The sequence below is a fragment of the Manis pentadactyla genome, chromosome 8 (assembly GCF_030020395.1).
Source record: "Manis pentadactyla isolate mManPen7 chromosome 8, mManPen7.hap1, whole genome shotgun sequence".
Lineage (NCBI taxonomy): Eukaryota > Metazoa > Chordata > Mammalia > Pholidota > Manidae > Manis > Manis pentadactyla.
In genome coordinates this window covers 34,339,429-34,365,868 of record NC_080026.1, presented here as the reverse complement: position 1 = coordinate 34,365,868, position 26,440 = coordinate 34,339,429, and the positions used below count along the sequence as shown (strand labels likewise).

General features: G+C 37.7%; 1 protein-coding gene across 1 annotated transcript in view; it reads right to left on the bottom strand.

Annotated features, from left to right (window-relative positions):
• DARS1 (aspartyl-tRNA synthetase 1) overlaps nt 1–26,440 on the bottom strand; it is a 101,101-nt gene that overhangs the window by 4,877 nt on the left and 69,784 nt on the right. Inside the window, exons 5-12 of the mRNA XM_036886618.2 lie at nt 16,679–16,781; nt 13,833–13,913; nt 12,441–12,500; nt 10,875–10,986; nt 9,940–10,074; nt 7,778–7,925; nt 2,277–2,423; nt 595–637 (exon numbers count right to left, since the gene is read on the bottom strand). Coding sequence (XP_036742513.1) covers nt 595–637; nt 2,277–2,423; nt 7,778–7,925; nt 9,940–10,074; nt 10,875–10,986; nt 12,441–12,500; nt 13,833–13,913; nt 16,679–16,781 — 829 coding nt within the window. The remainder of the gene's footprint in view (nt 1–594; nt 638–2,276; nt 2,424–7,777; nt 7,926–9,939; nt 10,075–10,874; nt 10,987–12,440; nt 12,501–13,832; nt 13,914–16,678; nt 16,782–26,440) is intronic.

Here is a 26,440-nt window from a genome sequence, read left to right as displayed (position 1 = left end):
TGTCAACATAGCTGACAAACTGGAACCTGGCTCTGCTGAACTTAACCCGTCAGGTTAAGAGTTTCAAGTGCAGCCAGCAGGAGGAGCTCAAGGACTGTTTTCATTCATTACACAATTCTGTAAATTTCTTTATAAAGACATCAATCACTAGGTTTAGCTTTTATTTTCTTTGGAGTATTAGAAAATATGGCAGGAAAGTAGCATTCATGTAAGAGGCAGAAAGGAAACTTATTCACCTTCAAGTTCCATGAAACCACAAGATTTTCCAGGGAAGACCCATTTCTAAATAATTTCATATCATCTTGAGGTCCTTTCTAACTAATCTGACAATTTGACATAGATATCACTCTTAGAGATACCTCAGTAACACTAAATATAAAAATCAAATATTGAGCCAAGCAAACTATCTAGGCAAAACCTATTGGAATATTTTTAACTTTTCTAAGAATTAAAAAAAATATTTTTCACCTTGGGTTTTAAAATTCTGGAATCATACTATTCTAGGTAATATTAGTCCTTTCTGCAACTGCTCTTTAGTACCACAATATGGTTCAGATTTAGAAAAAGAAATCTAGTACATAACAGTAGTCCTACCTTTTCTTTTACCAAACGACCCAACAGTTTTTCATTTGGTGTACTAGAAAAGAAACATGAAATCAGATGTTTATGACAATCAAATAGCAACATAAAAGAGCTTTAAGTTAATAAGGCGCCTGTTGTATATGAAGTTCTCAAAGGATAAAAAATTCAGCCAAAATACAAATATCATGCTCCATTTCTAAAAGGCAAGTATTACTGGAAACCACTTATGAATGCATCTGGCATAGTGATTTAGCATTTAATAGATGCTGCTCAGTAATATTTAAATAAGACAATAGACAGATTTAGCAATTTACTGCTTCAGAAATAACATGGATGAAATAATTTCTTACAATTACATATAATAAAAGTTCACTATACAAACATAGGCTATTATTGCAATTAAATGGTTCCACTTCAAAATGGTCTCTTTTTGTTACTCTTTACAAAGCTTTAGAAAACAAAAACCAGTATTTCCAAGTCTTTAAAATGTAAATGTTTATATAAACCAACTAAATTTGTATAGCCAAAAGGTTGCTACTTAAGCTTCCTATCCTATTTTAAAAATTTCCAAAATACTTAAGAAAATATTACCTAGCTTAAAGCAATTAGATAATTCACTGTTTGCCTTAAAATGCCTTCTAGCATTGTAGGGATGCTTAAAAGCCAACAAAAATAAACAAATGGTTTTGAGTGAAATATGTTTAAAAAAAAAAACCCAAGAAAAGACAATAATTATCCCTTTCCCTCCTACATCCATATGAATTTTGTGATGGCTTAAGTATTTTAGCTTAAGAACACTTCAATAAAATCTAAGTAAGTAGTTCCCCTTACCCATAGTCAGCTGTGGTCTGAGGCCAATGATCCTCCTGAGATATCCTCAGAAGGTCAATAGCAGCCTCACACCATGTCACAATGACTATATCATCTACCCTCACTTCATCTTATCAAGAAGGCATTTTATCATTTCACATTACCACGAGAAGGGTGAGTATAATACAGTAAGGTATTCTGAAAGCAAATTCACATAATTTTATTACAGTATATTGCTACGGTTGTTTTATTATTAGCTATTGTTAATCTCTTACTGTGCTTAATTTATAAATTAAATTTCATCACAGGTATGTACACATAGGAAAAAATATAGTATACGTAAGGTTTGGTACTATCTTTGGTTTCAGGAATCCACAGTGGGTCCTTTGGATAAGCAGGAACTACTATATAGATCGTCTTTATTAAACTACATAATTTGTTTCAAAATTGTAAGTTGTATGATCTGTATTTAGATAATGTAATACTGTATTATCAAATAAAGAACAGACTTTTATAACTTTTGGAGATCTTCAGTTTTATGCTCTAATTCTTTGTGGGGATGGACTTAGCCTGTGTTATCTATACTACTGATTCAGAAAGAGAAGCAACATATTAGATGATACAAACACAGGCAAAAGTTCCTATATTCCTTAAAGCATTCATTACAAATGAGGAGGGTCAAACAAAAAAATGGTGTATTATAGACACAACTACTGAAGCTTAGGCAAATCAGATTAAACCTAACATTTCAGACTATATACTAAAGTTAATTAAACTGATATTTATCAGGCTTCAGGCTGGGAAAAAAAATTCATTCATTAATATATTCATTCTTTCATATCTTAAATCTAATTACTAAAGTTTAAAATATCACAAAGACAAACCTCAGATCTTCTTCATCTCCCATTTCAATTCCAGCTTCTCTAAGCATAGCCAATGCTTCACAATATTCAAGTCTTAAAGTTGGCTCCAAAAATTTGAATGGTTCACATGGAAACTGTTTATTCACAGTCTGAATTTCAGTTTGAAACCTATTTCAACAATGATGTAGTTAATAAAAAATGTGAGATAAATGTTTTTTCCCCCACAAGAGGTCACTGTGGCAATACATAAAAATCATTGAAGAAAAAAATTTTTTGAGTAATATTAGTAGAATAAGGAACAAATATAGCTTTATTCTTCCACGTTTGATCTTTAAAAAAAAAAAACTACAAAGGAACAACATTTTAAATATTCACAGGAGTCACTATATGTGCAGTGATGAGGAAAGGGCTGCCTGAGCAGGTTGGTGGAAGCTCCAGTCAGGTCTTGCTGAGTGCCCTCTCCAGCTGAACCCCTCTGCCCCGCAGACCCCCCTAGCTGTCAAGGGAACTCGTTCCCAAGTGACGGGGTGACATGGACCCAAGAGCCTAATTGTACATACTATTAATTCTACGCATTCCACTGATAATTTTGGAATTCAGAGATAATCCAGAAGGAAATGCTTTTAGAGCAAAGCTCTTTTGTGTAAAATCAGCCTCAGGGGCAGAAACTGCCTCAGGGACTTTAGGATCTTCAGGAATAGTAGTAACAGCTAAGAAAAAATATCTAGTAGGTATTGAGGACCTATCCATGTCGAATAAAATCATTCTTTGAATTAGTGTAGGCAGCAAGAAAAAGTGTTACCAAGAAATTATTTAAGTTAATGAATGAAATTGAAATACTTAAAATATTTAACATCATTTCTCAGTCTCTTGTTTATCAACATGGTAGCATTGAAGGATTAAAAGCTTTCCTGTATCTCATATCAGCTAGCATTGTTAGAAACATAAAATAGCCATTTTATGAGGCATTAAAAAAAATCTGACTTTTTAAACCTTTAACACCACCTATTATAATCAAGGAAGACCAAATTAAGGAATACTTGTCCTATCCTCCCCCACTCCCATTACACACTTAAATTTGTTTATTAGGAGAGAGCCAATTTCTTTCCTGTTTAATAATCATTATAGTATAGTGCCTATCTTCTAAACAGTAGGCACAAGACAAATGTTTACTGCACTGAACTGTTGCTTTCAGGGTGATATTTTATTAAGATTAAAAAAGCCTACTTTTGCTGAAGTATTTATGGATGAAATGAGAGATGGGATTTGCTCCAAAGTAACAAGGGGTGGGAAGAATGGGTCAAACAAAATCGACCATGGGCGGACAACAGTTGAAACTGGGTGATAAGCATGTGGGGGTTCATTAGGCTACTTTCCCTACTTCTGAATTTTTTCACAATTGATAGACTGAAAGAAGTATGTTTATGTTCTATGAAAACAGTAGAAATTAAAACTATCATTTCCTGACTAGTTTTAAAAAGCATAGAATCAATGAAGCTTAGCTACTGATTTATTCCAATCTTGATGTAAAAAGGACTAAGAGGACCCCAATAATTGACTTTTAAATTGCTTTTCTTTGCTTTGGATATTAACCCCCAATCATGTCTATTAATGCGAATACAAAAACAGGACACTTCCTCTATGAGGTAAGTACTAATGATAAACATGAGAGGGGCATAACGCAAGCCTCTAGTTTACAACTGACACAGAAACTTAAAATTCCTAAATGACCTAGCGAATATAGAAGGGGAGCTTTTATTTCCAAGTTGCCACTTTGAAGTCTACTGAAAAAGTCCAGTGATAATGGTGTCTTGAGTCTCTAATTTGTAAGCAGAGATTTGATTAATTCCAAGGGTCCAGTTCATGCTTGGACTGTTGTCAGAAAAACCAAATTGGTTTTGTGAAGATATCAATACCTAAATTAAATGGGTTTTGGAAACTTTCCTGAACTATAAATGTAAGAAGAAAATGAGAAAAGCTCTGTTCCTTCACAGTAGTTTCAAAGGATATTTTGTTTTATAAGGAAACATTAATTGTTCCACAGACTATCTGACTAAATTGTAGTTGCCTAAAAAGAAACTGCAGTGAAATGTTTCAGAGGGCAAGGGTTATAAAAATAAAGGGTTTCTATAGTTAACTAGTCATCAAAGGTACTATGCAATGCAGATAATGCCTGGCAAATATTGGTGCTTATGCTACAGGATTTTTCTAAGATCAATGATTAATTTTTGTGTTCCTGAAATTACACATTAGAACTTGCAGTGGAGTAAGAAAGATTCATAATATTTTTTAACTCTTTTTAAATTTCAATGAAGCATATCCAAATATATCAACAATTAATAGTTAAATGAGAGGTCATCAAATAAAAATGTTAATACAGTCCTTTGTCAGTTATTGAAGCACTAGAGAAGTGTACTACAGCCTACTTAATACTTGAAGTACTATCACAGGCATGGAGAAAGCAAAAATAGTTGATCCTACTTAACTCGCTTTCCATTTTCTCTTCTTATTAGGAAGAGAACATTATCACAGGTAAACAACTTTCAGTGACCTTTAAGGGAGAAACTATTTGCCAGTTTACAGGGTGTACCTAAAGTGAACGTTTTACATAATTCAATTTTCTGAGCATCAAGAACAAGCCTAATAATTTTCTGTAAAATTATTACATCATTATTATTAATACTACCAGTTTAATAAGAAACTGCTATAAAAGTAAGATTAACTCCACTTCTTAAGACATTCAGGATGTCAGTACAAAGGAAAAAACAAATATAATTAGGCTGTTCACAGTCTGGTAAACTTCCCCACCAGAATGAGATTAACTAGCTGAAACCCTAACTGACTTGGAGACATAGTATTTTCTTCTTTTTCCTTTTTCTTTTGTTATCATTAATCTACAATTACATGAGGAACATTGTTTACTAGGTTCCCCCCTTCACCAAGTCCCCCACACAACCCCCATTACAGTCACTGTCCATCAGCGTAGTAAGATGCTGTAGAATCACTACTTGTCTTCTCTGTGTTGCACAGCCCTTTCTGTGCCTACCCCCACATTATACATGCTAAGCGTAATGCCCCCTTTCTTTTTCCCCACCCTTATCCCTCCCTTCCCACCCATCCTCCCCAGTCCCTTTCCCTTTGGTAACTGTTAGTCCATTCTTGGGTTCTGTGATTCTGCTGTTGTTTGGTTCCTTCAGTTTTTTTCTTTGTTCTTATACTCCACATATGAGTAAAATCATTTGGCATCCGTCCCCCTCTGCCCAGCCCACCTCACCGAGCACAACACCCTCTAGCTCCATCCATGCCGCCACAAATGGAAGGCTTTTTTTCTTCTTATGGCTGAATAATATTCCATTGTGTATATGTACCACATCTTCTTTATCCATTCATCTACTGATGGACACTTAGGTTGCTTCCATTTCTTGGCTATTGTAAATAGTGCTGCGATAAACACAGGGGTGCATCTGCATCTGTCTTTTTCAAACTGGGCTGCTGTATTCTTAGGGTAAACTCCTAGAAGTGGAATTCCTGGGTCAAATGGTATTTCTATTTTGAGCTTTTTGAGGAACCTCAAAATGGTTGAACTAATTTACATTGCCACCAGCAGTGTAGGAGGGTTCCCCTTTCTCCACAACCTCGTCAACATCTGATGTTGTCTTTTGGATAGTGGCGATCCTTACTGGTGTGAGGTGATAACTCATGTGGTTTTAATTTGCATTTCTCTGATGACTAGCGATGTGGAGCATCTTTTCATGTGTCTGTTGGCCATCTGAATTTCTTCTTTGGAGAAGTGTCTGTTTGGCTCCTCTGCCCATTTTTTAATTGGATTATTTGCTTTTTGTTTGTTGCGGTGTGTGAGCTCTTTATATATTTTGGATGTCAACCCTTTATCGGATCTGTCATTTATGAATACATTCTCCCATACTGTAGGATGCCTTTTTGTTCTATTGATGGTATCCTTTGCTGTACAGAAGCCTTTCAGTTTGATATAGTCCCATTTGTTCATTTTTGCTTTTGTTTCCCTTGCCCGGGGATATATGTTCATGAAGAAGTCACTCATATTTATGTCCAAGAGATTTTTTGCCTATGTTTTTTCCTAAGAGTTTTATGGTTTCATGGCTTACATTCAGGTCTTTGATCCATTTCAAATTTACTTTTGTATATGGGGTTAGACAGTGATCTAGTTTCATTCTCTTACATGTAACTGTCCAGTTTTGCCAGCACCAACTGTTGAAGAGGCTGTCATTTCCCCACTGTATGTCCATAGCTCCTTTATCGTATATTAATTGACCATATATGTTTGGGTTAATGTCTGGAGTCTCTATTCTGTCCCACTGGTCTGTGGCTCTGTTCTTGTGCCAGACGAAATTGTCTTGATTACTGTGGCTTTGTAGTAGAGCTTGAAGTTGGGGAGCAAGATCCCCCAACTTTATTTTTCCTTCTCAGGATTGCTTTGGCTATTTGGGGTCTTTGGTGGTTCCATATGAATTTTTGAACTATTTGTTCCAATTCGTTGAAGAATGCTGCTGGTAATTTGATAGGGATTGCATTGAATCTGTAGATTGCTTTGGACAGGATGGCCATTTTGACGATATTAATTCTTCCTAGTCAAGAGCATGGGATGAGTTTCCATTTGTTAGTGTCTTCTTTAATTTCTCTTAAGAGTGTCTTGTAGTTTTCAGGGTATAGTCTTTCACTTCCTTGGTTAGGTTTATTCCTAGGTATTTTATTCTTTTTGATGCAATTGTGAATGGAATTATTTTTCTAATTTCTCTTTCTGTTAGCTCACTGTTAGTGTACAGGAAAGCCACAGATTTCTGTGTGTTAATTTTGTATCCTGCAACTTTGCTGAATACTGATATTATTAGTTCTAGTAGTTTTGGAATGGAGTCTTTAGGGTTTTTTATGTACAATATCATATCATCTGTGAATAGTGACAGTTTGACTTCTTCTTTACCAATCTGTATTCCTTGTATTTCTTTGTTTTGTTTAATTGCCATGGCTAGGACCTCCAGTACTATGTTCAGTAACAGTGTGGAGAGTGGGCATCCCTGTCTTGTTCCTGATCTCAGAGGAAAAGCTTTCAGCTTCTCATTGTTCAGTATGATGTTGGCTGTGTGTTTATTATATATGGCCTTTATTATGTTGAGGTACTTGTCCTCTATACCCATTTTGTTGAGTTTTTATCATTAATGGATGTTGAATTTTGTCGAATGCTTTTTCAGCATCTATGGAGATGATCATGTGATTTTTGTCCAGACATACTATTTTGAGTGTGGATTTTTTCACTAATTAACTGACCATCTAACTGGCAGGTCCATAATATATGTATTTTTTCAATATATATAGTTAATAAAAATTAGTTTACATGTTTCATTTCAAAATTATGCTTTATTTGAAGAACCAAAACTGTTTTGAAATTAAGTCTATCCAGGAAAAGAAATACACACACACACGCACACACACGTGTGTGTGTGCGTGTGTGTGTGTGTGTGTGTATATATATATATATATATATTTACCTTTCTTGAAGTCCTTTGAATATCTGTACTAAGGTGTCAGCAATTTCTTCCACAACTTCATGGTAATGGTAATTAAAAGCCATTTCAATGTCCAAACCAACAAATTCTGTTAGATGTCTGTGGGTATTAGAGTCCTCAGCTCTGAACACTGTAACATTAATACAAGAAATACACAGTAAATAGTGTTTTAAATTTTAGAGAAATTGAGATTTAAATATGAAGTTCTATTTACTAATATTAAAATGATACTATTTTCATTATCATTATAGGGTTGGAAAGACTTGATAAACCATCTGTTTTGGCATTCTTTTGAACAGCAAGTTCATTACAAACTCCTATAGTCATGTAGTAGAAGCTGCACGGAGTGTAAATTAATAAAGGAAGCACAAGAGAATCCAATCCCGAGGGGATGCAAGATACTTATGTGCCTTCTCAATAATTAAAAATAGATTCAAAAGTGAGTCCTTCTCAATTTTATTAAAACTTGACTCAAGCCAAATGAAATCTGCACAAATTAAGTAACTTTATCCATATTCAAGCCGTTACCTCAGTCCAGTTCTTATTATCCTCATTGCACTTTCTTCCTTTCCAGTTTTCCTGACTCTAGCTCTGCTCCATCTTTCACATCACTGCAAGATTAATATTCCTATAACACATCCTCGCTCCAGTAACTTACAATGGTTCCCAAAATACTGTAATAAGACATAAAATGACAAAAAGTCTAACACCTATATGCTTTCATAATTTAATCTTACCCTGTATTTCCCATTTCTTAATACTAACTAGTCTTATTTTTATTTTCTTTCATGCTTTTACTCATCCTGCTTCCTGACTAAAATGCCATCTCCACTGTCTATATATCCTACTCTGTCCTTAAAGCCCATTTCAGTTTGTATTTTCTCTCATGGTGATTCTGTAAAACTCCCATCTTCTCTCTCCTTTTACACTATCTATGTTATATTATTAACACCAATCTGATTGTACAGTACAGTCTGATTATTCAGTGAAAATAAGTTGATTATTCTCTGTGACTACTGTAAGTTATGCATATCTTATTCTGTCTTGGAAGCAGGGACAATGTTTATTCCCTTGTCACTCAAAGCTTGGTCTGCAAATCAGCAGTATCTGGGAGCTTCATGGGAACCACAGAAGCTCAAGCCTCTCTCCAGACCTACTGGTTCGAATCTGCATTTTAACAGGATCCCAGGTTACCTGTATGCACATTAGCATTTGAGAAGTACTGTTTGATTCTTTTTTGTGTACAGAGTATCTAGAATAAGGCTACATATGCAGCAGGTGCTCAACAAACTGGTTAATAAATTCAGAAATTTAAGACACTTAAGGACGTTGACAGTTTTTCTAACAGCAGGTATTTAACTTTTATTTAGCTGTCAAAAACTTCTTTAAAATACCTTAAGTATTAAAGAATGAAGCTGTTTCTTGCTTGTAATTAACTTCATAAAAGAATCTGCTACAGAATTATGTGTCTGTTTGACTCTTAGCAAGTATGTCTTAAAAACCATGTGATTATAAGCTATTAAATACCAAACATTTGTTAGTAACTTCTAATGGATTTTAGCATATTATTAATACTAAGAACAGTACAAACAGTAATAGTAAAATATAATAGCTTTAGAATAAAATTGTTTGCAAAGTATATAGAGGCACATTTATAAACGTACAACAATAGTAACAGGCTATCAAGGATGACAAAATGTATTATTTGGAAGATTGCAACTACTTGTTCTTTAGTGTTGAGAGTTGAAAGGACAGTCCAAACAAGAACTAATTTTGTTTTAACTACACTTAAGTATAATAAATAATACAATTAGGTATATTTCAGAGGGTATAGATTTTCAAAGTATGCATTTTAAAGATGAGATATTCCTAAGATATAAATTTTCTTCATTATTCTTCTGTAGGAATATATAATGTTTATAATTCTATTCACATGAACAATGCTCAACTGTTTAAAGAACTACTGATCACATAATTTTTAGGGGGGAAATACCTACGCAAGCACACTGTCACTTTTACCTCAAAGTCTAGTCAGCATATGAAAGGATTTATGCTTTTCAAAATATCTGTATGTAAAATGTGTTTGTAAAACCATAATTATGGTGAAATTACTTTTGAGAAAACCATAACTGCTCAAATCTTACCTGGTCCAATACAGAAAACCTTCTCAAAATCAGCACAAATACACATTTGCTTGTATAGTTGTGGGGACTGAGCCAGGTATGCATTATTTTTAAAATACGACACAGTAAATACATTGGCTCCTCCTTCGCTGGCAGCTGAAATGTAGACATTTATGTTATTATAATCAATTCTAAGCTCACCAACGCAAACTTCTGGAAGAAACAGTTAATACTTTTGACTCAGAAACTTAAAAAAGAAGAAAAACTGGGAAACCAAGAATTGCAGAGAAACCATAGTCTACATTTGTCTTATGCCTATTTCCAAACAGCTTACATTTAGGACAGATTTACTTCTTTGGCTCCACCTTCATTTTACTTCTTGGGATATACACACTTTTTTCTGCATCAGTTTCATGTATCAAAGCTACTTTGGAGTTGTAAAATTTTATTTAAAAAGGAAAAAAGATATAATAATTTTCTAATTATCAAGAATGCAATATTCAGTTTATTAATAACTAAATGACATTTGTAAAACTAAGCAACTCTAAAAAGGGCAAAATGATTAAGGTAAGGTTCTCACATAAAATTGGGAATTATTGAGATTTTCCTATCTGTAGTATTTAGAAACTTTATAATGCAGTTTATATAAACAAAACTGCAGTACCAATTTAGAAAGAAACCTACATAATGAAAATACTTTCTGGTGCAACTTATATAATAACAATCTTAGTGGTGTGTTACGCCTCATTTTATAATCATCCCATAATGACTCCTGAAATAAGGGGTGGCGTATTACTGATGTTAGTGATATCTGACTGCTGCTACATAGCATCATCTTCTAAATAAATAGTCTCATGGCAATAAACCTTAAGGGACACTTGGGATTCTCAAATTTAAAGAAAGTTGGGGGAAAGCAAACTGATTTTAAAAATTAAGAGAAATATACTAAAGCATACCTGAGATAATTTTAGGAGTTTGGATCTCCACAAAACCCTTGTTAATTAAAGTTTCTCGGAAAAGATGGCAGATGCCAGACTGGAGACGGAAGACTGCCTGACTAGTTGATGTCTACAAGACAATAATAAAACCTAATTTAATCAATGCAACACATTAATTGATATGGAGTATTGTCCAGAGTACCTGCCTGGAAAGTTCACAGAGAAAACAACTCATTGTATGAGAGACTAGGTAGGCTATATGATAATCAGGATACAGACATATCTTGGAATTTTTCATATTATAGAAGAATGGCAATTTTCATCCTTTCCAATTCCTGATTTTAAGTGAGATCTATAAGATAATTGGTTTTGAGTTAAATTAGATAGCAGTTCAAACATAAACTACAGTACTTCAAAGATTTAAAAATGTACACAGTGCTTCCCAAGAGGTAAAGTCAAAGCAGGGTTAAAAATGGGAATACTTACAAAAGTCAGACAAATAACATAAATGAAACAAATGATACTTCCTGGGTGGTGCAGGCCATAGTAGAGGGCATATACCCCAAAGAGAGTGATAGCTGATGTTGCCAGATTCACCTCCAACTTTTTAAGAAAAACCATCTGGATTTAATAAGAAAACCCCCCCTTTTCAAAGGTAGCAATGAATTAAAAAAAAAAAAAGGTAGCATGGTATACAGAGGTACATTTAACTGTGTAAAAATTTGTAATATTTGTAAAAACACTCTGGATCAAATTCTAGGGGCACAACAAATAATGTGTGAGGAAATAGTGGGGGTAAATGGGCAAATACACTATGATGTCTAAATACTGTGGCCAAAATTATGAAAAATCTGAGATTTTTAGGCAGTATCATGAGTACATTTGATTACTACTAACCTTTTTTATATACTAAAAATAGGCAAGGTAGCAGCAGATAAAAAGCAAATAATCAGGGGAAATTCATGACTATATAACAAGCGCAGACACAGATGACTGCAGGAAAGTTGGAAAGAACTACTGAGGTGACAAAGAAGTTAAGCTTTAGGTAGAATGTTTAAGTAAAGGAGGAAGATGTGGTCAAAACATTAAGAAAGAAAGATGACATTGGTTTTAGAGCAATGATGAAACCACAGAACTCTTTCACTGCAAACAAAACCAGAAAAGGAAACAGAAGACCTATGAGATTATTATATAAACCACGAGGACCAACTGCTTCATTATTATTAATTCTATGCTCAGATAAAATTCAAAGGATTGAGGCACTAATTACTAATCTCCCCCTGGCTGATCTAAAACATGACATAATTTCTTTCATAATTTTATAGCAATATTAATGGCTGTTTCTACTTGTTGACTAACTTGTCTAAAACAGGTAGACAAGTTATTACTTATTACTCAATTGTCCTTTTCGCCTGCAGTTCTTTTTAGGGAAGGGGTGAGTCAGAAAAGTAAACTGTTTCTTGTGTTACCATATTAATGTATAGGCAAATGCCAATTAGTTCTTCAAGCCAGAGACAGGTACGGCATCCCTGGGCACCCTGATATGGGCACAAGCAAGTCACATAATAAATAAATAAGGAATACCCGAAGATCAATGACTCTGTTGTCTAATCTTGTATCTTGGTTAACAGTAGCTCTTCCTTCCTAAAAAAAGATGAAAAACAGATTTTACTAATTATTTTAAGAACACAAAAAACACTTTAAGAAGTCATGTTTACTTTTAAGTGAGAATAGGTATGTTTCTGTGTGTTTACACTATGCTCCAAAATCAGGGATCTAAGAAATAAGCAAGGCCAGAGAGAAGTTAATTGTTATAAGAAAAAGATGGAAAGAAGAGAAATGAGAACAAAGGTTATTGCTTTCTTTCTATTCCCTACCTCCAAAATCCTTGCCTTATTACTGGGATATCAGAAGAATTTACCACCTGCATCTTCACTGATACCTGGATTTTACCTGCTAAAGACTGAAGAAACAGATCAAAGCTGACAAAGAGTATTGGTGCTCCAAGTATGTTCTGGGCACCACTGAAGGTCCCTGACACACATTTAAGGAGTCTCTAACGTCAAACCTATTTTTCACAATAACACCTTTTCACTCTCATTTTCTCCTGACTGTACTAAGGAGTTTTCCAAAGGCTTCATGATGTGTGCTATCACAACAGAATGACTGCAGAGACAGATAAGAGAATGGTTGTCTACTAAGCCAGACATTACAAGGATTTGTAGATATGTAATACGATGTCACTCTTTTTATTATTCCCTCCCTCCCTCCCTCCCTTCCGTATCATTAATGTACAATTACATGAGCAACATTATGGTTACTAGACTCCCCCCATTATCAAGTCCCCACCACACAATGTCACTCTTGACACTAAATTATTTTTTGTTTCCATAATTTTCATAAAATGTTAGTTTTTTAATTATTGATATAATAATAATACATAAACATGTTACTGTCAATTTAATGAATTAATAAGCATTAAGCATTTTCTTTTTTAACTTTAATATATAAATATTGATATACTGACAAAAACAAGAGCTTGTAGGGTCAACTAGTATTTTTTTTATTAAGGTATCATTGATATACAATCTTATGAAGGTTTCACATGAGCAATATTGTGGTTTCAACATTCACCCATATTATCAAGCCCCTCCACACTGCACTGCAATCACTATCCATCAGTGTAGTAAGATGTTAGAGTCATTACTTATCTTCTCTGGGTTATACTGCCTTCCCCATGACCTACCTATATTATGTGTGCTAATTATAATGTGGGGTCAATTATTTTTAAGAGTGTAAAGGGACCCTGGGACCAAAAGTTTAAGAACTATTGATATAAGAATAAATTTAAATAAAAATGAAGCTCAAATCCATTCACAGGTACCCTTTATACAAATAAGTAGGGCATCAAGTTTTCAGTGTTTTGAAAACTAAACATACAGAGGAAGTCCAGTATCTCAAAAGCATAATTTTTACCTCTTCTCCATCCACCTCAGGCCGAACGGCATCATCCAGCTGCAGGGGTAGGCGGGGTTCAGCCAAACTGATCACATAAATCTGAAAGTGAGAAATTACCAAAACTACATGAAACATACAAAACCTGTTATCTTTTGCTTAAAAAGAATTTACAGTTGACTTAAACATGAAGCAATTTTGCATACATCTTTAACTGAAACTACTTGCTAAAATTAAATAAAATGGTACATGTTTTTCACCTATAAAATAGGGATAGCAGTATTTCCTGCCTTCTTCCCTGCATTGCTGGAACAAATGACATAACATATAACAAACACTTTGTGAATTCTAAGGTGATGCCAATATAAGTAAGTAATAACTGCAGTCAAGGGGTCTTGGCTTAAGGCCTGCCTTTGTCACATAAAAGAAGGTAATAGACAAATCACTTAACCTCAGAGCTTCAATATTATACTTTATAAAATGAAGTCTGAGGTAAGAATCAAATGGAGTAATGAATATGAAAACACTGCTTATTTGAAGGGGCCATCAGCAAATAAGTTAATATTACTGTCAACAGTATTTGCATTTCTACCACTAGAACCAAAATCATCCCAACTCTGCTGTACCTCTCCTTCATTTTCTCATTTTTACCCCAAATATCCCTTGACTGCCATCGTTCATCAAACATGCTCTATTTCCTGCTGCTATTATGGCTGGGAGCTGCTGTGGAGGGTGTTTCTTTATGATGCTAAAATTCCTCACTATCCACCCACACTAACCATACATTTCAGTGTTAAAAAGCAGTTAGGTCATAAAAAATGAGGTCGGGTTTTTTGGCTGCCCTTAAAAAACATGTTACCCTATTAGTTATTCCCAATTATGCCTGGAAAACCTGCTGAAGCACAAAAGGGAAATAGACCTTATTTAGTTAATTCAGGAAAGGAAATTATACTCTTCCAGGTGGTAGATCACATTTAGCACTCAGCACAGACACTCCAAGAAAAAGTATCAGAAGGATACTCCATTCCTCCTCATAGTAAAATAGAATTGTCACCATCCCTTACACCCAAGTTGTGATGCTTCCCTTTGATGAGTTAACAGAAACTTGATATCCAATGCAGAGTTGAACTGGAAAACTACCTCTTCTATTTTTATAACTAGTAGAAATTCATCATCATCTTCATAACCACTTTGATCCTCAGAACTACACAGAGTGCTTGGCACAAAGTAAGTACTCAATAACTGATGGCTGGATATATAAATAGAAAAAGAAGAGTCATTGCTTGTTAGTTATAATAGTGTAGAATCCTGTATGCTCTGTGAGGTATTTCGTAAGTATTTTATTAAGGCAAAATTTGTAAGTTCTTCAGGCTTTATATTTATTAACATTTATTAAGGTTGTACTGAATGCTAGATAACAGAATATTTGAGAAGTACATTTACTTGCTCTATTTATTAGAATCCTCTTTATTAATAAAATGTTGAAAAAGATATGTTATTTGGAAGATAGGGGCTGTTTTTCTTGGTTAGTGTACCCTTGGGTTGGTTTGCCTCTACTAGGTAGGTTACAGACTTCTGAGTGAAACTGGTTTGAATTGAGGCTTATAGAAAGAGAACAAAGTAATCTGGCAAGTTAGATCAGTAAAAAATATAACATTTTCTGTCTTGAAGAGTTCCATGACAATCAATTCCAGTTAAATACAACCTTATGCCCAAATTAGTGTATATATTTGAGTCTATCTTTCTGTATTTGTCAGTCAGTCTGCCTGACTGCTCTCTTACACATGCTCACACACACACACATGTACACACACATGCATACGCACACACACACACAAACACACAGGGGTAAGGGTAAAATGGGACTACTCCTTAAGAGAAAATCACGATGCATATTGTAGATACAAACTAGGCCTGGATCTGAGAACTGTAGGTTCAAAACTGTAGGGCTACTTCAACTGTACTAAGTATGTGTAAATTCACTCATAGTATTTTAAAAGTCAATTATAATGAGCACTTCTAGTCTTTAATGTTTGAAAAGAAAACACATGTGGGATACAACTCGTGTGAAAAGAAATTATTGCTGGAATGTAACAACAATATGGTATTATCTCTTTTGACTTCTCTGTACTAAAAAATGTGAGAAATATAATAAGGAAATATAATGATTAAGAGTACAAATACATCAAAAAAAAGTTCATAGCAAAGTAGGTTCATAATAGTAAACAAAGCTTTTTAGATGTTTTTATATATGAACATAAAGATATATATTTATATCTGTGGTAGACTGTTTGCAAAAATGTCTCTAATAACCCCTCGGTCTCCTGTATACATGTCCTTTTCCAATGACGTTGCTTCTCTTCCATTAAGAGATGGAATATATTTCTCCACCCCTTAAATCTGATTGACTTGTTTTGACTAATGGAATATTTAGCAAGTGTGACACAAGCAGAAGCTTAAAAAGTGCTTACACACTAGGGCTTCCCTCTCTTGCTTCTGGGAACCCTGGAACCATGTCAGCAAGACTGGGCTACTGAATGAAGAAAGGACATAGGGAAAGATAACCCAGAAATATCAGTTATGGGACAGATGATGTCACATGGAACAGAGGAGCCATCCAGGATGGGCTGACCCTAACTGCAAATGCATAGAATTGTGAACAAATAAATGTTTTTTGTTTTAAGTCACTAAGTAATGGGGTAGTCTGTTATATAACAAAAGCTAATTGATTCAGTAATCAATCTACAAATCGGTATTTTACATCAATGATAATTATTAATAAAATATAGATATGACATGAGTAGTTTCAAGAACTACTCAAATCTATTTCTATTTCTGTATATGGCTTTTACTTTGAAAAAAGTTACCTTTTGAACATGTAACTCTACATCTTGCTGTGTACAGCTTCCAATTTTCTGATTCACTTTTCTCACAACACCTTCTACATCTACGATGCTCTCTTTGTTGATGCTGTCAAAAGAAAAAATTTCCCAACTTTTATCATCCAATCAGAGGTGTCAGAGCTCATTTAGTGTTTCAACAGTAAAGCTGAATATATTAAAATCCTCTTTAATACAGTAAGCCACTTGAGATAATGTCAGTCTATTTAACGTACTTACACTAAGCCATAATGTAGCACACCTTATGTGATGTCTTAAAGAGATAAATTTCTAGATGCCACAATTTAGTTACCATTTATAAAATTTCTAGACATTAAAAGGCAACATGACCAGCACTGAATTGTGAAAAGTAGGAAAAAGTATCTCAATTATTTATTAAAGAACATTTCTCTCCCTATAGTTGAAATTTTACTAAGATCAGCATTTCCTATAATGAGAAACATTGGCTTATAAATGCAATTACTGGTATGTAATGGAATTAAATAATAGAATAAGGTCAACTGAAAAGTTTTCAAGGTAATAAGAGGACATTAGGGTCCTACAATTAAATCCTCATTGCTTATAGTTACTGAGTACACACTGTCATTGTATTTATGGCAGACAGACTATTAGATTATGTAATTACATTTAAGAATGTCTATATGAAGTTTAACATACACTAAGAGAAAAATAAAAAACAACAAAGAAGATTTAACTTTCATAGGAAAATTTCTATTTGCCATGGTGAGAAACTGGGTCTGGAGTAGTTTTGGTGCTATTTTATAAGATTCCAGAAATCCAACAATGCTTATTGTACAGAAGGAAAAAACCACAATCCATTTCAATGAACATTTGCTCAGGGCTGAACATTTGCTCAGGGATGGAAAAGGATCAGAATGAGGCTAAAGGGTGAAAAGTGGTGAAGAAAGTAAGAAATAAAAATCACTTCATTTTGCCTCACTATCTAGAATTCTATATGCCTGGTACCAACTTAGAATAAAAACCACCACAACACAGGCAGGGGCTGTAGCCCAAGCCTCCCAGCCAGCTGTAGCCAGAGAGAGCCTGGTAAACTAGTGTAACTACAGTAAGAGCAGTTATCGCTGACAGCCAAGCAGAAGGTCAGTCTTGCCCACCACCAACCAGCCTGCTTACAGCAGTCATGCCTCAGCACAAGAGGGCACACACATACCATAGAGGGGACATCCCCGGAGTACCAAGTTTAGTGACCAGGGGGTACTGTGCTAGCCACCACAGGATACCTACTACATAAGGCCACTGCTTTCAGGACCAGAAAACATAGCTGACCTACCTAGTACAAGCAAACACAGAAACAAACATAAAGCCAGACAAAATGAGGAGAGTCAGAAAAAAATGTTTCAAAGGTTAGAACAAAATACCAGGAAAATTGCTAAACAAAATGGAAACAAGCAATCTACCTGATAGAGAGTTCAAAGTAATTGTCATAAAGATATTTACTGAACTAAGGAGAACAGTGGATGAACTCAGAAGGACTTCAACAAAAAGATATAAAATAAAAAAAGAACCAGTCAGAGCTGATGAATACAGTAACTGTGATGAAAATATATTAGAGGGAATCACAGCAGATTACAGGATGCAGAAGAATGGATTAGCAATCTGGAAGACAGAGTAAAGTAAAGCAACCAAGCCAAACAGATGGAAAAAAAAACACAATTTTTAAAAATGAAAAGATGCTAAAAGATCTCTATAACTTCAAACAAAACAATATTCTCATAAGGAGAGGTCCCAGAAGGAGAAGAGAGAGAGAGAGAGAGAGAAAGGGGCAGAAAACCTATTTAAAGAAATAATAGTGGAGGACTTCCTTAACCTGGAGAAAGAGACAGGTCCAGGAAGCACGTAGAACCCCAAAGAGGATGAACCCAAGGAGGTCCACACCAAGACACATGGTAACTAAAATGACTAAGATTAAAAATAAGGAGAGAATCTTAAAGGTAGCAAGGAAAAGCAGTTACCTACAAGGGGAAACCCCACAAGGCTATCAGCTGACTTTTCAGCAGAAACTTTGAATGCCAGAAGGGAGCAGCATGGGTAACTTCAAAGTGCTGAAAGGCAAAAAAATCTAAAACCAAGAATAATCTACCCAGCAAGGTTATTATTCAGAACTGAAGGAGAGATAAAAGAGTTTTCCAGACACAAAATTTAAAGGAGTTCATTACCACTAAATCGACCTTACAAGAAGTGTTAAAGAGACTTCTTTGAGTTGGAAAGAAAAGGCCATACTAGAAGTATGAAAATTAGGAGAGGGAAAACATTTCCCTGGTAAAAACAGACATACAGTAAAGGTAGTAGACCAATAACTAACAAAATTAGTTTGAAGTTCAAAAGATGAAAGTAAGAAATTTTACATACACAGAATTTGTCAAGGGATATACAAAATAAAAAGATGTAAATTATTACATCATATATATAAAACTGGAGGGGGGAATAATAATGGGTTTTTAGAATATGTTCAGACCATCAACCTAATATGGACTGAGAGAGATATATACACGTTCCACATGAACCTTTGGTAACCATGAGGTTATCCACATAGGCCCATCTATATGTTGCCTATGAGAGACTTACTTAGGACCTAAAGATACACACAAGGGAAGTGAAGGGATGGAAAAAGATATTCCATGCAAATAAAAGTGGGAAAAAAAAAGGCTGGAGTAGCAATACTTACATCAGACATAACAGACTTCAAAACAAAGACTATAAGAACAAAGAAGGGAATCACATAATGATAAGGGGATCTGGCCAACAAAAGGATATAACAACTGTGAATATCTATGTACCCAACATAGGAGCACCTAAATATATAAAGCAAATATATAGACATAAAAGGAGAAAATGAAAGTAATAACATAATAGTGGGGTCTTTAACACCCCACTTATATCAATGGATAAATCACAGAAAATCAATTAGGAAAGAGTGGCTTTGCACAACATATTAGACCAAACAGACTTAACAAACATATATACATATATAAAACATTCCATTCAAAATCAGAATACACATTATTTTATGGTGCACATGAGTGTTCTACATGACAGATCACACATTAGGTCAGGAAACAAATCTCAATGAATTTAAGAAGACTGAAATTATGTAAGTATCTTTTCCAAGAACAGTAAAACTAGAAATCAATCACAAAGAAAAAAATAGGAAAAAACCCCACAAAATAAGTGGAGGTGAAGCAACATGCTACTAAACAATGGGTCAATTGTAGGGGCCGGCCTATGGCCGAGGCTGAGTCCCACTATGGCTGAATACCGCCCTTCCACTGTAGCTGACCAATGCCCTAAGATGGTGCCCGCTTCCTGGGCGCCACCCTTCCTGGTTTGGTGGCATTAGCATAAGGAAGTTGCTCCTATAGGCTTGCCCCATGCTTCCGCGCTCGTGCTCAACTCATGCAGAAGGCATGCTAACAATCAGCTTAAAGGTCACGCATGATCTTGATCACCATAGGCCAGCTTCCTTTATATAAGGCATAAGCAGGAAAGAGACACTCTCTCTCTCTCTCTCTCTCTCCTCTCATTCTTCCTCTCACTCGCTCCCTCCAGTTGTTGCTTCTTCTCACTCACCTTCTCCCGACCTTCCGAGCAACAATAAAGAACTGAAGTGAACCAGGTCTGTGTACGTATCGCTGTCGTCACCGCCACAAGGAGCGAACGCGATATCTGGTGCCGAAACCCGGGAATTTTTCTCCAACCACCCAGAGGAGAAACTGGCGGACGCGGACGCCATAGAGCTTCTTACCCTGAAGCAGTACCTGTGGACCCCATTCGGAAGGATTGCTCGGGAAGGCGCCTCAGAGGAGAAGGGTGAGTGGACCAACGAGCAAAGCGAAAGTAGAAGTAGGAAAGGAGATAGCAAGCGGCTGTGGTGGGGATTTCTGTTTTGTCTGTCCGTCATAGTGTTCTTTGTTGTACTGTTTTGTTTTGTCAAAAATGTTATGAAAAGTTAGGGCGCCAGTGAAAGTTCACGGGATAGCGACGAAGCAAGGAAAGTTCGTGGTATAGCGACAAATGTAAATTAGTGATAAGCCATAAGGGAAGGAGAGGAGGTTCTTGAAAGAAGAAAGAGCCTCTGACACAGGGGGGTCCTCTGATGAGGAAGAGGACCAAGAATTATCAGGAGAAGAGTTAGAGGCTAGGGCTGCTCAGAGAGGACATTGGCCCACATTGTACCCCTCACTGAGCCAACTGAGAGTAAGCAGAGAGGAAGGAGAGACTAGTTCGGCCCCTCTCCCCAATAAGAGCAGTAAGGTAGAAGAGATTGTGCCAACCGCCCCAAATTATCCATTTTGTTCTCCAACCTATAGAGCAGAGCGACCCCTTTACCAGAGTTACTCATGTTGTGGTGGCCAGGGGTGCCAAGAACAATTGGGCAAGAATAGATGGAGGGAATGGCTAACCATGGAGGGGAATGCAGCCTTCCCAGTAATAGAAGATCCAAACACCCAGCAAAGATACCATCAAGCCCTAGATTTTAAGCTTGTTAAAAGCCTAAAGGAAGCTGCCACCACCTATGGAGTGCAAGCAGCGTTCACTGTGGCCATAGTGGAGTCATTAGCCACTCAGAATCTAACACCAGATGATTGGGCTAATGTAGCCAGAGCATGCCTTACTGGAGCTCAGTACCTGCTATTCAAAACTGCGTGGGCAGAGCTTTCACAGGACACTGCCCGGCGCAACGCTGCCACAGGGAACAATCAGTGGAACCTAGAGATGCTGATGGGCACAGGACCTTACTTAGGACAGCATAATCAGATAAATTACCCGCCTGCAGTGTATATGCAAATAGCTACAGCAGCTGTCAAGGCCTGGAAGACACTCCAGGGCACTGGTGATTTACAGGGTCAATTATCTAAAGTACTCCAAGGACCAAATGAGCCTTATGCAGACTTCTTGGCGAGACTGATGCAAACCGCAGGCCGTATATTTGGAGATGCTGACACAGCCATGCCCCTAGTAAAACAGTTGGCCTATGAGCAAGCAAATAAATGGTGTAAAGAGGCTATCAGACCTTGGAAAAATAAAGACTTAAATATTTACCTCAAAGTTTGCAGGGATATCAATGACACTGTAGTGCAAGGACAGGTAATGGCTGCAGCCATAACTCAGGGACTGCAAAATGCGCGCAGAAGGGCTACCCCTCCCAGGGCATGCTTCTATTGCAAGCAGATGGGTCATTTAAAGCGAGATTGCCCGAAATTAGGCGGAGGAGGAGCCAGTGTGACCAACATCCAACCACAACCGAGATTATGTCCCAGATGTAGAAAAGGAAACCATTGGGCAAGAGAGTGCAGATCAGTAGTAGATGTGGAGGGACGCCCACTACCCCCGCAGCAGGCAAAAAACGGGAGGCCGGGCCCCCCACCTCAGGGCCCTCAAATGTATGGGGTGATCCAAAAAATTCCCAGGACACATTTTCATCTGACAGATCAAGGATCCAGCTTAGAGTTGAAGAACCAAGGAGAGCCACCGCAGGGAGCGCAGGAGTGGACATCTGTGCCACCACCAGACTTGTACTAACTCCCGAGATGGGAGTCCAATTAGTAGAATCAGATTTTAAAGGACCATTACCAAAAGAGACAGTGGGACTCCTATTGGGCCGGAGTTCCACAACCAAAGCAGGATTAATAGTACACCCAGGAGTTATTGACCCAGATTATGAGGGAGTAGTAAAGATTATGGTCTCCTCCCCAAGAGGCGTTACAGCCATCAATTCTGGAGACCGCATTGCTCAAATTCTTATGCTTCCTAGTAAGCATAGACAATATGGACATAAAAACATGAAAAGAGGTCAATCAGGATTTGGATCACCTGGGGCCCCCCTGACCTGTCTCACATTAGAGCTGGGAGACAGGCCTATGCTTGTCCTAAAGATTAGAGATAGGAACTTCTTAGGACTATTAGACACAGGAGCAGATCGCAGCATTATAAGGGAAGATGAGTGGCCGAAAGATTGGCCTCTAAACCGAGCTGCTCAGACTTTAAGAGGGCTGGGCATAGCTCAAGCCCCATTATGTAGTGCTGCCACACTCCCCTGGAAGGACCCGGAGGGACATGAGGGAGTGGTTCAACCTTATGTGCTGAGCATACCGGTGTCTCTCTGGGGAAGAGACATACTGACCCAGATGAATCTTAAACTAACAACAGAAACCTTCTATAGTAATCAGGCAAAGCCCATTATGAGGAAGCAGGGCTATACAGGAACCGGAGGCCTAGGGAAAAACCTAACTGGTAGAGTGACACCTATCCCATTCTCGGGAGGGACACCCAGTAGGTTTGGAGGTCCAGGACTGGGTTTTTCCTCGGGGCCATTGAGGACAGACAAGAACTAAAAATACAATGGAGATCAGAGGAGCCCGTGTGGGTTCCTCAGTGGCCCCTTACCAGAGAGAAAAAAGAAGCAGCCCACACATTAGTGCAAGAGCAAATTGCCGCAGGGCATCTTCAAAGTTCTACTTCTCCATGGAATACACCCATATTTGTCATAAGAAAGAAATCAGGAAAATGGAGATTGCTGCATGATCTAAGAGCTGTAAATAAACAGATGATTCTCATGGGATCAGTACAATTAGGTTTACCATTGCCTATGGCCCTGCCAAAAGATTGGAAGACCATTGTAATAGATATCAAAGATTGTTTCTTTTCCATCCCTCTACATCCTGAGGATTGTAAAAAGTTCGCCTTCACGGTACCAGCCGTCAATCATGGTCACCCAGATGAGTGGTATGAATGGAAAGTGTTGCCACAAGGCATGGCAAATAGCCCTACTATGTGCCAGTTGTATGTCCATGAGGCCCTGGCAGAAGTTAGAAAAAAGTTCCCTGATGTAATTATCTATCATTATATGGATGATATTCTCTTATGTCATGAAAAGAATAGTAAAGTACAAGAAGCCCTCTGCTTCTTGCAAGCACACTTTAAGATATGGGGCCTGGCACTAGCACCAGAGAAAATACAGGCAACTTGCACCAAACAGTATTTAGGAATTAAATTGGAAGATACTATTGCTAGGCCATTAAAAATAACCATAAGAACAGATCAACTAAAAACCCTTAATGATTTTCAAAAACTGCTTGGAGATATAAATTGGGTAAGGCCATTCCTAAAGCTTACAGATGAAGAGCTCAGTCCATTATATGAGACACTGAAGGGCGATTCTGATTTATCATCTCCGCGCTCTCTCAGTAAGCAAGCCAAGGAAGCCTTGAGCCTAGTCTAATCCCACTTGCAGCTTGCCCAGGTAGATAGAACAGACTATGGCAAATTGCTATTCCTTATGGTGATACCCAGTAATAATAGCCCAACAGGGGTACTTTGGCAGGAAGGGCCAATTCTCTGGGTATATCTGGCCCACTCTCCAAGAAAAACATTAAGATGGTATCCTCAGAGTATAGCTGATTTGATCATCAAGGGAATCAGGACAGCTATAAAAACATTTGGGATTCCCCCAAACATAATAATAACACCTTATACTGCTGAGCAGATTGAATGTCTTACTGCATGCTGTGATGCATGGGCTGTTGCTTATACCATCACCAATGCTTCCTTTGACAACCACTACCCAAAACATCCTTGGCTACAGTTCTGCCTTTCTAATCCCGTCATCTTTCCTAAAAACACAAGATGTAATCCCATACCCAAGGCTAAGGTGGTGTTCACTGATGGGTCAAAGAATGGCATCGGGACTGTGGTCACTGGTGACCAATCTTGGACATTCAGTTTCCCAACCACTTCAGCCCAACAAACAGAGCTGTTGGCTGTAGCACAAGCCTTTACACTTTTCTCACAGGTACCTTTTAACCTTTTAGCAGATAGTCAGTATGTAGTGAATGCTGTGTCCATCTTAGAGAATGTAAGTTATATTAGCCAGTCTTCCCCCGTTGCCAACATTTTTAGAAAGCTACAACAACTAATATGGACTCGATCAGAACCTTTCTTTATCGGACATATAAGAGCTCACACTTCACTCCCAGGACCCCTTGCTGAGGGAAACAGGCAGGCGGATGCCCTGACCCGTGAGTTTAACATCTTAGCTCTATTTAACCCTGTAGAACAAGCTGCTCAATTTCACAAACAATTCCATGTCAATGCACATACTCTTCGCCTAAAATATAATATTACTAGAGACCAAGCAAGAGCCATAGTAGTCAGTTGCAAATGGTGTGTCACACTCCTACCCTCCATCTCAGAAGGAGTTAATCCAAAGGGGCTACTCCCCAATCACATTTGGCAAATGGATGTTACCCATATTCCAGAATTCGGTAAGATGAAATATGTCCATGTGTCTGTAGACACCTGCTCAGGCATCATTTTTGCCTCTTGCCATACAGGAGAAAAATCTAGAGATGTCATATCTCACTGCCTCCAGGCATTTTCGGCCTGGGGAAAGCCCAAACATTTAAAAACTGACAATGGGCCAGCATATACATCCCAATCGCTCCTCAGCTTTTTAAAAACAATGGATATCACCCACACCACGGGCATTCCCTATAACCCTCAAGGGCAAGGCGTGGTAGAGCGCGCCAACCTGACCCTTAAAAATGCTCTCTATAAACAAAAAGGGGGAATAGGGGCAGACTTCAGATCCCCCAGAGACAAACTTAACATCATATTGTTTATTTTAAATTTTTTGACATTGGACAAAGATGGCCACAGTGCAGCAGAGCGGCATAATCGCCGTTCCAGGCCTAAAGACATGCCCGCAGTTATGTGGAAGGATGTATTGGAAGGATCATGGAAAGGCCCGGATCCAGTGTTAATCTGAAACCGAGGCTCTGTTTGTGTTTTCCCACAGGACCGAAACAATCCCATCTGGGTGCCTGAATGCCTGACACGGAGAGTGGCAAGACCAGAACCGGAAGTGCGAGATGCCGACCCCACTGATGCTGATCCTACTACTGATCCTTCAGCAGGTGATAGCGGAACCCAGAAAACTATGGGGTCTGGTGAAGGCTTGGCCTCTACCACTCCCGGTGACTGAAACTACACATACCTTTCCTGCCTTTTTCTCTACCTATAGTACACTTAATCTCCCATATCTGCCCTTTGACAGCTCTATGTGTTACTGGCATTCCTTTTCATAACCTCTCTAAAGCTGCCAATCTGTCCAGGGAATTAGGCAAGATGTTATCCACCAATTGGTCCAGTGAGTTTGACGTGCTCACCACTCAGCTACGGCTAGAGATATTGAATGTTAGTTCCCAAAAGGTAGAGGCGCTGTCTGTAGCTCAGTTTCTGAAGCCGTGCTAAATGCCACCAAAGCCTGGTCAGGCATGGGTGTTATGGGTATATTACTCCTTGTAGGTCTTCTCCTACTTGGGAGAAAAGTCTGTTCCATGCAACGGCAACATCGGGAAGTGCGGATGGCTCTGGTGCAGGCCATGGCAGCTATAGAGGAAGGCATCTCCCCTAGGGTGTAGCACAATATGTTGCACCAGTAGTCAAAGACGGGTAAGATCAGGAGGTACGCATACCAACCTAAGACAGGGCGCAGACCTTAGCTGTCTGTTGCCCTATGACGGGTAAGGATGCTGCGCCTCCCTGACAACCTAAGACAGGCATGGTCCCCGAGCCTCATTGTGTTAAAAAACAAAAAATGGGGAGATGTAGGGGCTGGCCTACGGCCGAGGCTGAGTCCCACTATGGCTGAACACCGCCCTTCCACTGTAGCTGACCAATGCCCTAAGATGGTGCCCGCTTCCTGGGCGC